The following is a 13046-nucleotide window of genomic DNA, read 5'->3' as shown; positions in this document are numbered from 1 at the left end:
GGACCAGGCTTAAAACTGGAAAAAACAACTTAGCTAGGCTGGAATGATTCAAAGATTAAGCTGAGTTCCCACCCATCCCCTTCTCTGACTACCTATAGTCTTTTCTCTAGAATCTGGCTTCTCATTGGACTCTGAAATGTCTATACCTCAAGAAATTCCAATTGAGTTCAATTGAAAATGCAAGTAACTTCCCTTTTTTAAGAAGAAAAGCATGGAACCAAGTAACTTTTTTAAGTAAATAAGATCATAGCCTAATATACAACTGAAAATTATCAGTGGGTTTGAATTCTAGCTTTTGTGTGTGTGTGTTTCAGTAAGAACAGAGATTTAAGCAGGCCAAAACAGTGGCTGCCTTTGCATTGGATTCAAGTAAACTTGAGTGCCTCTGTTTTAAGCTCTTCTACATACTTTTTTTCAATTCCTAAAAAATCTGTAGTGAGTCATCATTTCCATTTTACATTTAGAGAAACTCAGGCTCAAAGACAGTAACTTGCCCCATACCGCACATTTAGTGACAGCTGGATTTTGAGCCTAGGCTCTTTGAATCTAAGGACCCTGTGCTCTTTCTACCAGCCTTTCCCTTTCACTGTCACTGGCAATACCAACAGCTCAAAATGACCAAAATTAAAGTTTTATATTCTCCCCAAGAATAGGATTCCTTCATTGTTTTTTCATGGGCTCTACTCTTTTTCTGAATTTCTTCTGTTGTTCAAACAATACTACCATCCTACGAAGCTCTCCTTTCAGTTCTATCAGACACTTGCATTACAGAAGGACCCATCCAGCTAACAGAAGTTAATAAGAGACTCAGAAGCCATAAGACAAAACTGACAGAAGCAGTAATCTAATTAGAAAGATAAGACTCCCGGCGCGGTGGCTCACGCCTGTAATCCCAGCACTTTGGGAGGCCGAGGCGGGCGGATCACAAGGTTAGGAGATCGAGACCATGGTGAAACCCCGTCTCTACTAAAAATAGAAAAAATTAGCCAGGCGCAGTGGCGGGCGCCTGTAGTCCCAGCTCCTCGGGAGGCTGAGGCAGGAGAATGGCGTGAACCCGGGAGGCGGAGCTTGCAGTGAGCCGAGATGGCGCCACTGCACTCCAGCCTGGGCGACAGAGCGAGACTCCGTCTCAAAAAAAAAAAAAAAAAAAAAGATAAGACTAAGGTCAGGCAATTCAAAAACTCTTTTTTTCCCCCTTATCAGAGGCCAGCTAAGGCAAGGAATATATCTTTTAGACGATCCCTAATATTTACAGATTAAATCCACCAAGATGTGTATTTGCCTATGCAAGAGTCACAGTGTACACGTGAAACATCTCCGGTGAATCCAAAGTGGTCTGAGGTCCCTCCCTCCGTGCTTTCCTCTCACTGTTCACATCATCTGCTGACTTGTTACCTACAGCCTTCCCCATTGCCAGTTCAAGCAAGAAACTGAAACCTCCTCAAAAAGTCAGCGTCTGTAATACATTCATTCAGACTAAGTATTTTTACATTAAAAAAAAAAAAATCCTCGAGGCTGAGTGCAGTGGCTTATGCCTGTAATCCCAGCACTTTGAGAGGCCAAGGCAGGTGGATCACCTGAGGTCAGGAGTTTGAGACCAGCCTGGCCAACATGGCGAAACCCCATCTCTACTAAAAATACAAAAATTAGCCAGGCATGGTGGCATGCGCCTTTAATCCCAGCTACTTGGGAGGCTGAGGCAGGAGAATCACTTGAACCCAGGAGGTTGCAGTGAGCCAAGATCACGCCACTGAACTCCAGCCTGGAGGACAGACTGAGACTCTGTCTCAAAAAAAAAAAAAAAAAAATCCCTGAAAACCAAAAGTTTTTCAGTGCATTTTATTTTAACAAAGTTGATGCTGGGTTAATAATTGTGAAATCTATTTCAAGGATAATCGTAAATACAAACGCTTACTCTATGTCAGATTTCATGGTATAAACTTTACAAATCTACACTATAATTCATTTAATCCTCTCAGCAAGCCTACCAAGTAGGTATTATCTTATTTTACAGGTGAGAAAATTAAGGCTCAAAGAAGGGGGAAAAACTCTCCCTAGATCACACAGCTAAATAAATGAAATGCCACATACAGATTTTCCTGACTTCAGTACATGCCTTAACCACTAAAATTTAAGTTTTGCTGTATTTTCAGATAGACATAGGAGGACTTTTACAAACATCCTCCAAGTAAAATTCCATCAGTAACTTAGCTAAAAATGTTATTCAGGTTAAAACGTAAGTAATTTTTACCATACTATGAGGGAATTAACAAATGTAATTTGGCTAAATTTTATATTATAGAAAAGCTGCACGAACAGCCCAGGTATTACAGGCACTGTGCATTACAGATTAAGATAACAACATTAATGATTCCGGTCATCTTGACCATACATTAAAGAAAACATTCTTTAAATCTAAAATCCCACATGGATACAAGCAACAACCAATTGTTCTAAGGACAAGAATAATTTATAGAAATGAAACGCCCATCCAGTGGACCTGGGGTTCAGTCTCATCTCATGCACTTCACTGTCCTTGTATATGTAACTAGCTATACCTACAGCATTATCTCAACTTACACCTTCCACTCATCCATCATGACCAAGGTTAACCTCCTCCTCTTACCCCTTTAAAGCCCCTAAACCTCCATCTCTTTTCCCTAAGCAAAGTGAAATCATTTCCCTAGTCTGCTTACACTGGTACACCTTTTATTATTAGAGTGCCTATTAAATTTAAATATTCACCATACATAGTGATTTCCCTTAGCAACTTCAATTGTTTCAGCAACTTCAGAAAGGTAGATTAAAAACAAAACAAAACAGGACTTGCAAATAAACCCAGCCCTTACTACTGTGTGATCTTGGGCATTTATTTGTCCAGCAATCTTCATATATCTTACATATAAAATAGGGTAACACCTAGCAAAATATCCCACAGATAAAGCCACCTTCCCCCTAACCAAAATGTGTGTAAACTGTCTTTAATGTTTTGTTGAATGTCCTACAACTGATTTATAACATGCTTCCCAAACTGATTCAAAAACTACTGACAAGGTTCCCCATTGGAAAATCAGACTGACTTTCACTTAATAGGTTATACACTATGGTCAATAGACTTATAATTTATTACTCAACGTACTGAGCACTAAGGTACTCAACAGTGCCCAAAGAGAAGGGAAAGCCAACTATTTATAACTTTGAAACGGAAACTGAGTTCGCGTCTCTAATAAAAAGGTCACGTCTCTAATAAAAAGGCCTACTGAACCTCCCTGCATAAAGTTTGTTCATTCTCTCTCTCCTTAAACTGCTAATTTATCACTATGGCAGGCAGAATAATGGTCTCCCAAAGATAACCACATCCTAATCCTGGAAACCTGTGAATATTAGTTTACACAACAAAGCAGAATTAAGGCTGCTAATCAGCCAACCTTAAAATAGGGAGATTATCCTAGATTAGGTGGGCCCAATGTCATCAATCACAGCATTCTTACAAAGTGGAAGAGGAAGGAGAGTCAAGGAAGGACATGTGATGAATGCCTGAAGTAGGGTCAAAGTGATGCATGTAAGAACTAGACCTGCCTTTGCGGGGTTTGGAGATGAAAGAAGGGATCAAGAGCAGCCTCTAGGAGCTGGAAAAGCCAAGAAAAGAGATTCACCTCTAGAGCCTCCAAAAACGAATGAAGCTTGGCCTACACTTTAATTTTAGCCCACTGAGACCTATGTCACTTTTAACCTACAGAACTGTAAGGTAAAAAATGTGACGTTTTATGCCACAAAGTTTGTGGAAATTTGTTACAGCAGGAATAAAAAACTAAATGTTTTGGGGTGTTTTTCCTACATTAACTTCTTTAGAGTCCTTTGAGTCACAATGGAGATACACTGGGAAATTACAAAATCAAGTTTAAGAATCTCTAATGGAGAGTGAGAGACTTCGGTGGACATGGCTCCCAGCGTGCCAGCGGCAGAACCCGAGTATCCTAAAGGCATCCGGGCCATGCTGCTGGGGCCTCCTGGGGCCGGTAAAGGCACCCAGGCACCCAGATTGGCTGAAAACTTCTGTGTCTGCCATATGGCTACTGGGGACATGCTGAGGGCCATGGCGGCTTCTGGCTCAGAGCTAGGAATAAAGCTGAAGGCAACTATGGATGGTGGGAAACTGGTGAGTGATGAAATGGTAGTGGAACTCATTGAGAAGAATTTGGAGACCCCCTTGTACAAAAATGGTTTTCTTCTGGATGGCTTCCCTGGGACTGTGAGGCAGGCAGAAATGCTCGATAACCTCATGGAGACGCGGAAAGAGAAGCTTGATTCTGTGATTGAATTCAGCATCCCAGACTCGGCTGATTCACCCCAAGAGTGGCCGTTCCTACCATGAGGAGTTCAACCCTCCAAAAGAGCCCATGAAAGATTGCATCACTGGGGAACCCTTGATTCGTCGATCAGATGACAATGAGAAGGCCTTGAAAATCCGCTTGCAAGCCTACCACACTCAAACCACCCCACTCATAGAGTACTACAGGAAACAGGGGATCCACTCTGCTATCGATGCATCCCAGACCCCTGATGTCGTGTTCGCAAGCATCCTAGCAGCCTTCTCCAAAGCCACATCCTAGTATCAGACGGCCAGGCGAGACTACACCACTGCTCATCACCCCGCGGCGTGATCCCTGCTCGTAGGTGCTGGGCAGAAGGGAAGGGTGGCCAGGGTGAGGATGGTGAGGGAGGGCTGGTGAGGGGCTCAGAGGAATACTGGGAACAACAGCAGTGTTATTGTAGTGTGGCAGTTTCTTTTATACATAGGTGGGAGTTTTTAAAGTGTAAGGGAAAAATTAATTTTTTAAAAAATACCATGCTTGGAGGGTGGGGGTAGAAATAGAGAGATACAGTATTGTTTCTAAGGAATCGGGTTTTCATTTACTCTGGACTGGTGAAAGTATTTTTTAACGCCAGTGCACTAAGACGTCAACTTTTATCTCAGAACCCCATGGGTTCCAGACCAAGAGTACAGGAAATCAAATTGTTGTCCTGTGTGTCTATAGCTTGCAACAGGGAGGCTTTGATTACTGACCCTGGTTCCACACACTGTAAGATCAAAAAACCGTCTCCACATTTGAAAGAGACGTAAGGTGTATTCACAGGGATGGTGGCTCAACAAATCAAGCATACTGGAATCAAGGGGAGGGGGAAGGGAATGGAATGGAAAGGGAGGCTGATTCCCTTCCCCTGACTTACCACTGATTTACTAGGCTACCTACTCTCATGAGTAACCTCTCACAGCTACCCAGCACATGCCACAGTCCTATGCTGCTTTTATCTGCAGTGTGTGAAGGGACTCTTTTAAATAAATGAGCAAGTGTCCTAAGCTATGTCATCCAAAGATTGTCCTTCCTTTCCATTATCAAATCCTGTGACTGGGATCACTCAACAGCACTGTGATGTATTATTTTCACTGAGGTGCCTTTCTTAACTGACCAAATGCTGCTTTGTTTGGCCCCTAAATCAATAAAATGTTAAAATTTGTATTAAAAAAAATATATCTAATGGAATGGGGAAAACATTTCATTGTACAAAACTTAAAATTTGGAAGGAAAAGTGCCACCACACAAGATGGCATACTTCTAGTATGGCTAAGTAGACACTGTCAGGGCAAACCACTGAATAATAACTATAAACTCTGGACAAAATATTTTATAAAAACAAAAGCTTTCTGAAGGCACTGGGGAACAACCAAACAGCCAGACACAGAAGGGGAGTCTACATGCATAAAAAGCCAATGAGGTTTTTATTTTTCCTTTACATCTTTTAGCCAGAAGGCAGGCCTCACTTAGAGTTTAGAACAACAACAGACATGGTAAAGTGGGAAATCCCAGAAAAGGAAGAGTCAGAAAGGGGGAGGAAGTCCTATACATTCGGTATATAAATTCTACAGGAATCTCTGGCTGAACCCTGAACCATGCATGTACATGCTGCAGACTCCAAGGAACCTAGCTAAAAGAACAGAACCAGTATTTGATCTGCTGCCCACAAGGGATATGGATAGCAACAACAAAACACACTATTTGGAGGAATAAAACAGGATCTAGAACCTCTACAACATTATCATTCACAAAATTCAGCATACAATCCAAAACTGTTCAACATATGGGAAACAAACAAAAAAGGAAAACACATTTTCAAGAAGAAAGAATCAACTAGAAACTTCAGGACAGCTATAATCATGCTTAAAGACATAAAGGAAAATATCCTCAATGAATGAAAAAATACACAATACAGATGGTCCCTGACTCACAATGGCCTGTGGTGCAACTTCCCAACTTTACAGCATGATGAATATTCAGCATGCTCCTCGATTAAGTCCAGATAACCCCACTGTAAATTGAAATTTACATACTTTCAATTTACAGTGGGTTTAATCAGGATGTAATCTCATTGTAAGTAAAGGAGTATCTGTAATTGAAAATGCCACCACAATCCTCTCACCTTCAAAACTACAGTAGCAGCTTGGGAATGAGGCAGTGGTAAGTTCTAAAGTGGCATCAACATTACAGAAAAACCATGGGCAATTACTGAAGAAGGGAATAAACTTATTCTGATTATCTATTACTCCATAATTTATAACTTTTAGTCAATTACTACAATCACCTATGAGGTATTATCTCACTTTACAGAAAAGAAAAATGAGGCTCAAAGAGATTGAGATGGCTCAAGGTCACACAAACTAGTACTTAATTCTGGCCATATTTTAAGCAACAATGAGCTGAAAAGCCTCTTCAAGAGAATGGCAGCTAGCAAAGCAGAAATTAGAATAGGCAATTTATTTGAAAGCATAATCATTAAAAGTTTCTCATTTAGGCCGGGCGCGGTGGCTCACGCCTCTAATCCCAGCACTTTGGGAGGCCGAGGTGGGCGGATCACCAGGTCAGGAGATCGAGACCATCCTGACTAACACGGTGAAACTCCGTCTCTATAAAAATACAAAAAATCAGCCGGGCATGGTGGTGGGCGCCTGTAGTCCCAGCTTCTCGGGAGGCTGAGGCAGGAGAATGGTGTGAACCCGGGAGGCGCAGCTTGCAGTGAGCCGAGATCGCGCCACTGCACTTCAGCCAGGGTTACGAGCCAGACTCCATTTAAATAAAGAAAATAATAAATCAATAATAAAAAATAATAATAGAGGTTTCTCATTTAGGAAAGGAACTTAGGTAGATTTTTCTTGTACTTTTCTTGATACTTGCTCGGTTTAATGTGAAATCCCACTACTTGTGAAAGGTTAGAAGGGCCTGGTTATATAAGCAATAGAACAGCCTCACAATGGAATGCTATGTAGCATTAAAATGACAGTATAGAAATGTCTACTGATAAGGAAAGCTGATCAGAATACATTACAAAAAAGCAGGCTACCAAACAGTATAAATAATATCTTCCCATTTTTGTAAAAACTAATTATCTGTAAGGTCTGTTAAGTGTAGACATCAAAATGTTAACAATGGTAATTTCCAGGTTGACAAGACAATGGATGATTTTTATTTTTTGAGCTTATTCTATGTGCTAATCTCAATACTGTTTTTCCTATAACGTATTACATGTGTAATAAAAATTAAACTTATTCATCAACTCAAATATTTATTGTGTACATACTGCATATCAGGTACTATTTGTTTAAAAAAAGCGGGGACGGAGAGCGGAGCGGGAGGGAGACAGAGGGACAGAGGGACAGAGGGACAGAGGGAGAGAGGGAGAGAGGGAGAGAGGGAGAGAGGGAGAGAGGGAGAGGGAGAGTTGTAGAAACATTAAACCTGATTAAAATGGTCCTCCACTACCTCAAGTTGCTCTTTTTCATTGTTAAAACTGCTTTTCAATTTATACTTCTAGCCCCTTTGCCTCAAAAACAAAAGAAAATCTACAGGCACTCTTATTTCTATTCTTTCTACCATGTCTGACGCTCATCATCTTTCACCTAGCATTCTGCAAGAGCCTCTTATCTACTTAGTCTCCCAGTTTCTGGGTCCAAATCAAACCCATTCCACCCTCAGTCCTATCCAGTGACCCAACCAAAACAGAAACCAGATCTTATTTCTGTACTCTAAAACCTTTCACTGACTCCTTACTGCCTCTAAGATAAAATCAAATTCTTTAGTATGGCACGCAAGGAGCTCCAATATCTGGCCCCTGTCTCTCCCTTATTTCATTTGGGAACACACCTTACCTCCAACAGGAGAGGTGGCTTCTCATACATACCGATCTTTTTCTTGCCAACAAGGCTTTTTTAAAGTTGTCCTTTCCACCTAGAATACCCTCTGACCCCATGCCCAATCTGTTAGTACTACCTTCAGGAAAAATCTTATGCACCTTGAAACCACATTGGATGACCCTATTCACATCTCTAATACTGTGCTTTTACACTGTCTCATATTTATCTTAAAGTTCCTCTTACGTGAGACTATCAATTCCAAAAGAACGGGAACTAAGTCTTTTCCTTATCTGTAACATGAGGAAAAAGTAATACCAACCTCAAAAATGGGAATGTAGATATTTAACTCAGTGCTTGGCACACAGAAAACAGTTATCAAATGACTATCATTATTATCCACACTGTTACCTAGAGCTCAGCAGTGCATGACCTACAGTAAGACTTCAAATGTTTACTGAAAGACTGAACTCTGCAAAAAGGAATATTCCCATTTTACAACTGAAGAAACTAAGGAAGATTAATAGGACAAAGTCATAGAGCCACAAAAGGCAGTTAAGCTACCATCCAAACTCGAGTCTAACTCTAAAACCCTGAATTCGTTCTCAACGAACATACACTATCTCCCTCTTGCTGAGAAATGACTTAACCTATTTTACTCCTAGAAAACAAACAAAACTAAGGCTTCTTTCCAGTATTACTTGTGTAACAGGCCCTGTTGTTATAATCGACATTTCTGGAATCTGCATTTTTAGATTAACATGAAGGAGTGTTTCAACTTCTCTGCAATTCAATTTCCTTGCCTACAATGAGATGTACTTGGATCTCAAACAGACCATATAACCTCTAAAATCCTGTGGTTCTTTAACTGGGTGCAGTTATTTGCGGCGCCGTTCTTTCAGAGTTAGTTTGATACCATTTATTTACCCAGCATTTCCGATATGCAAAGCACAACTGCAGTAAATCAAACATTGGTCACCCTTTTCCAGCCCTAAGGAAGTTCTCCGTAAGCCTTCACGAAGCAAGCCAGAGCTCTCCAGTATGCTGCAACCTAACAGCATCCAGGTCACTAGGCTTGAAATGCGAGGTGCCTCCTTCGGGGCGGGGGTCTTCGAAACTGATCTGGCCAGGGCAGGCCTAGATTCTGCGCTACAGCGAAATAGCAAAAAAACAAAACAAAACAAAAACACATCACCAAGCAGCCCCTCTTTTCTGTCCTCCTCGACCAAACTAGGAGTACACTTTCCAGTCTGGCAGCCCTCCCTCGAGGCTTCTCACTCACGGTGGGGCTGCAGCGGCCTCCCTAAGAGGGCGAAGGCCGCAGTGTCCTTGCTGCCGCCTGCAGGCCCGTGCAGAGCCCAGGGCTCTCCTGCGCCCAAAACTAAGGGAGACACAGAGAGCAAGAGAAGGGCGGCAGCAGCGCCGGGCTCAGCTCGAGCCTCCTTACCCAGTGGGCGGTGAGGCCAGCCGCCCTGGCCCGGAGCGCCGCGGAGAAGAACATGGCGGGCCACACTGTTCACCTTTCCCCGGCCGCGCCAGGCGAGAATCCCGAGCGAGCCCAGGACGCACAGCGTGCGCGTTCCCGACCCCAGGCCTAGGCGTCCCGGGCGGCACGCCGCTCCCTACGCCGAGGGGCGGTGGCCGACGGGAGGGAGCGAGGGCGCGCGGGGGCTGCTGGGGCCCTGTGGGCGGAGACTTCCCGGGGGAGGGGCGGGGACCAGCCCGTGCTCAGAAAGGGCGGTGTCCCACGGGCTGCCGCAGGGGTCCCGGCCTTGAAAGGAAGTGTGCCGGAGCTGCGCCCTGGGCTCCTGGGTAACGAAGCGCCCGCCTGGATTTATAGGGGTGAGCTTCCCCCGTGGAGAGCCTTGTGAGGTTTAGCCACCTCCTCTTATATTGCTGTTACTTAAAAATAAATTCGGGTTGCAACCAACTATAAATCTTGTTCTACATGTTATAAATTCAGAACACAGAAGGCTGCTACCCAGTGTGCTAGCCATAGACACCAAATGTCTTGGTTCCCATTCTTTTGCATTAGAGATATGTGCGACATATTTAGGGGTGAAATGGTATGATGTCTGGAATTTGCTTGAGAATAGTGAGGAGTGGGAGGTGAAAAATAAAGCAAGTTGGCCGTGAGTACGGCCATAGAAGCCGTATGGACGTTATTATTTACTATTCTCGGTACTTTTGTACACATTAGATATTTTCCATAATAAAGCTGAAAAAAAAAAAAACCCACTTCCTTCTTCATGTTTGTTTGGTTATCTCTGGAAATTCCAACAAGTATTTACTCAGTAACAGCTCTAATGTGCACAGCACTATTTCCTGGTGTGGACTACCTCTTGATTTTTTACGTCACTGCCTTCTTCTCTGGAGTGTCAAGTCCTGTACCCACCCCCTTTCTTTTGCCCATTTTCTTTGCTATAATAAACTTGTGAATAGTTTCTGGAACATTCACAGTAGCACAGGGATTTTTAAAATTTATCCCTCATTAGTCTAAAAACTCAGAAATATTCCATTGCAACCCCTATGAATCATATTTCGCAAATTATAGAATTCAAGACACGGAGGACTGCTGCCCAGTGAGCTAGAAATAGATACCAAATGCCTTAGTTCCCACTCATTTGCCTTATATTTTATGTTAGTTTGCCTCTCCTAAATCAGCTTCAGTATTTCCCTTTAAAAGGGAAAGACAGTCTGGCTCTTAAAGTAAGTGTATTTTGTTATAAAGTTACCTAAATACTTATACACCTGGCCGGGCGCGTGGCTCACGCCTGTAATGCCGGCACTTTGGGAGGCCAAGGCGGGCGGATCACGAGGTCAGGAGATCGTAAACCATCCTGGCTAACAGAGTGAAACCCCGTCTCTACTGAAAATACAAGAAATTAGCCGGTCGTGGTGGCGGGCACATGTAGTCCCAGCTACTCGGGAGGCTAAGGCCAGAGAATGGCGTGAACCCAGGAGGCAGAGCTTGCAGTGAGCTGAGATAGTGCCACTGCACTCCGGCCTGGGCGACGGAGCGAGACTCCGTCTCAAAATAATAATAATAATAATACTTATACATCTAACACTATTGTGCACATAATAGTTCTTACTGCTCTTATACAGCTAAAACCAAAACATATCACAAATACTTGATGGATGATACAGACATTATATGGATTCTTTTTGAATCTGTAATGGATGCTTTTACTGGATTTTATTAGGGCCTTCTCTGACTCCCAATCCAGATTAGTCCTCAAGATACCGTCCCAAAATATGCCTGCCCGCACTTTCACTACATTTATGACCAGATTATAACCTCCATGGATGGAGAAACCTGCCCTTCCCATATTGTTTGGTTCAGCAACTTGCACTATACCTGGCAAATGGAAGGCATTCAGTAAATATTTGTTGGCTGAATGAAAATCTTGCTTATAGTGCAAATATTGTGCCTACCTAAAAGGGTTAGAATTATGCTCATTTCGGCCGGGCGCGGTGGCTCAAGCCTGTAATCCCAGCACTTTGGGAGGCCGAGGCGGGTGGATCACGAGGTCAGGAGATCGAGACCATCCTGGCTAACATGGTGAAACCCCGTCTCTACTAAAAAATACAAAAAACTAGCCGGGCGAGGTGGCGGGCGCCTGTAGTCCCAGCTACTGGGAGGCTGAGGCCGGAGAATGGCGTAAACCCGGGAGGCGGAGCTTGCAGTGAGCTGAGATCCGGCCACTGCACTCCAGCCTGGGTGACACAGCGAGACTCCGTCTCAAAAAAAAAAACAACAACAACAACAACAAAAAAAACAGAATTATGCTCATTTCTATTTGTCTTAGGTCCGAATTATGCTTGTTTCTATGTGTATCAGTGAGAGTGCTTTTCACAACAAGTAACAGGGGATCTAACAAGTAGATTAAAGGATACTGAGTTCATCGTGTCACACGAAAAACAATTCCAGAGGTAAAGGAGTTCCAAGGTTAGTTAATTCAACCTTGCCCAATGATGTCTTCAAAATGTTTAGCAGCTTCCATCTTTTTACTCCAATATACTCAGCCGTGACTCCTATTATAGACACAAGATACCGGCAGCAGTTCCAAATATCATATGCAGATGACAACATTCCAAAGAAAAAGAACTCATCTCTAAAGTGTCCCAGATGTTCCTCCAGCAGACTTCTTGTCTCACTGGCTTACAAGACATAGTGGTTAAGAGGGAAGCTCTAGAATCAAACTATGGGGATTCAGCTGCTGCTTTCTAGCTGTGTGACTTTAGGCAAGTTAGTCTCTCTGGGCTTTGGTTTAATAATGGTACCTTCCTCATGGCTTTATTATGAGAATGTGAAAGGAAAATAAATCTCAGGACCCCCAAATCACTAAGCCGAGGGAAAAGACAAGCTGGGAACTATGTTGGGTAATCTACCTCCCATTTTTTTTCCTAAATAAGATAGCTACAAAGATAAAAAGCTACATACCTCCCTCACAATTTGCCCACAAGGAAATTCCTTATGGACGAAGGAGAGACGCAGCTCGATGTCATCCCTCTGAGGATCGCCTGAGACAAGAGCATATCTGATTGCTTTCTCTGCCCTATTGTTCATGTAAAAATGCAAATTCACTGAGCCAGACTAAATTTTGTATTCAGTGGAGGGCTGATCAAGGACTCAAAAGAATGCAAGCTTTTGTCTCTTATCTATTTAGGATTTGGAAGCTCTCCCTCAAGTTGTCTCGCTTTACCGAAGTGAACCAATGTACATCTTACACATATTGATTGATGTCTCATGTCTCCCTAAAATGTATAAAAGCCAACCACCTTGGGCACATGTCAGCAGGATCTCCTGAGGCTATGTCAGGGTGTGTCCTTAACCTTGGCAAAATAAACTTTCTAG

At 42.8% G+C, this 13046-nt stretch overlaps 1 protein-coding gene and 1 pseudogene across 1 annotated transcript in view; one reads left to right on the top strand and one right to left on the bottom strand.

Moving 5' to 3' along the window:
- NDUFV2 (NADH:ubiquinone oxidoreductase core subunit V2) overlaps positions 1–9823 on the bottom strand; it is a 34887-nt gene extending 25064 nt beyond the window's left edge. Inside the window, exon 1 of the mRNA XM_007974645.3 lies at positions 9633–9823. Within this exon, the coding sequence (XP_007972836.1) occupies positions 9633–9686 (54 nt within the window). The 5' untranslated portion in view covers positions 9687–9823. The remainder of the gene's footprint in view (positions 1–9632) is intronic.
- On the top strand, positions 3903–5650 carry LOC103222751 (adenylate kinase 2, mitochondrial pseudogene; annotated as a pseudogene).
- Positions 9824–13046: the final 3223 nt, after the last annotated feature.

This window comes from Chlorocebus sabaeus, chromosome 18 (genome assembly GCF_047675955.1).
Source record: "Chlorocebus sabaeus isolate Y175 chromosome 18, mChlSab1.0.hap1, whole genome shotgun sequence".
Taxonomy (NCBI): domain Eukaryota; kingdom Metazoa; phylum Chordata; class Mammalia; order Primates; family Cercopithecidae; genus Chlorocebus; species Chlorocebus sabaeus.
The sequence above is the reverse complement of the archived record's forward strand: the minus strand, read 5'-3'. Positions and strand labels throughout refer to the sequence as shown.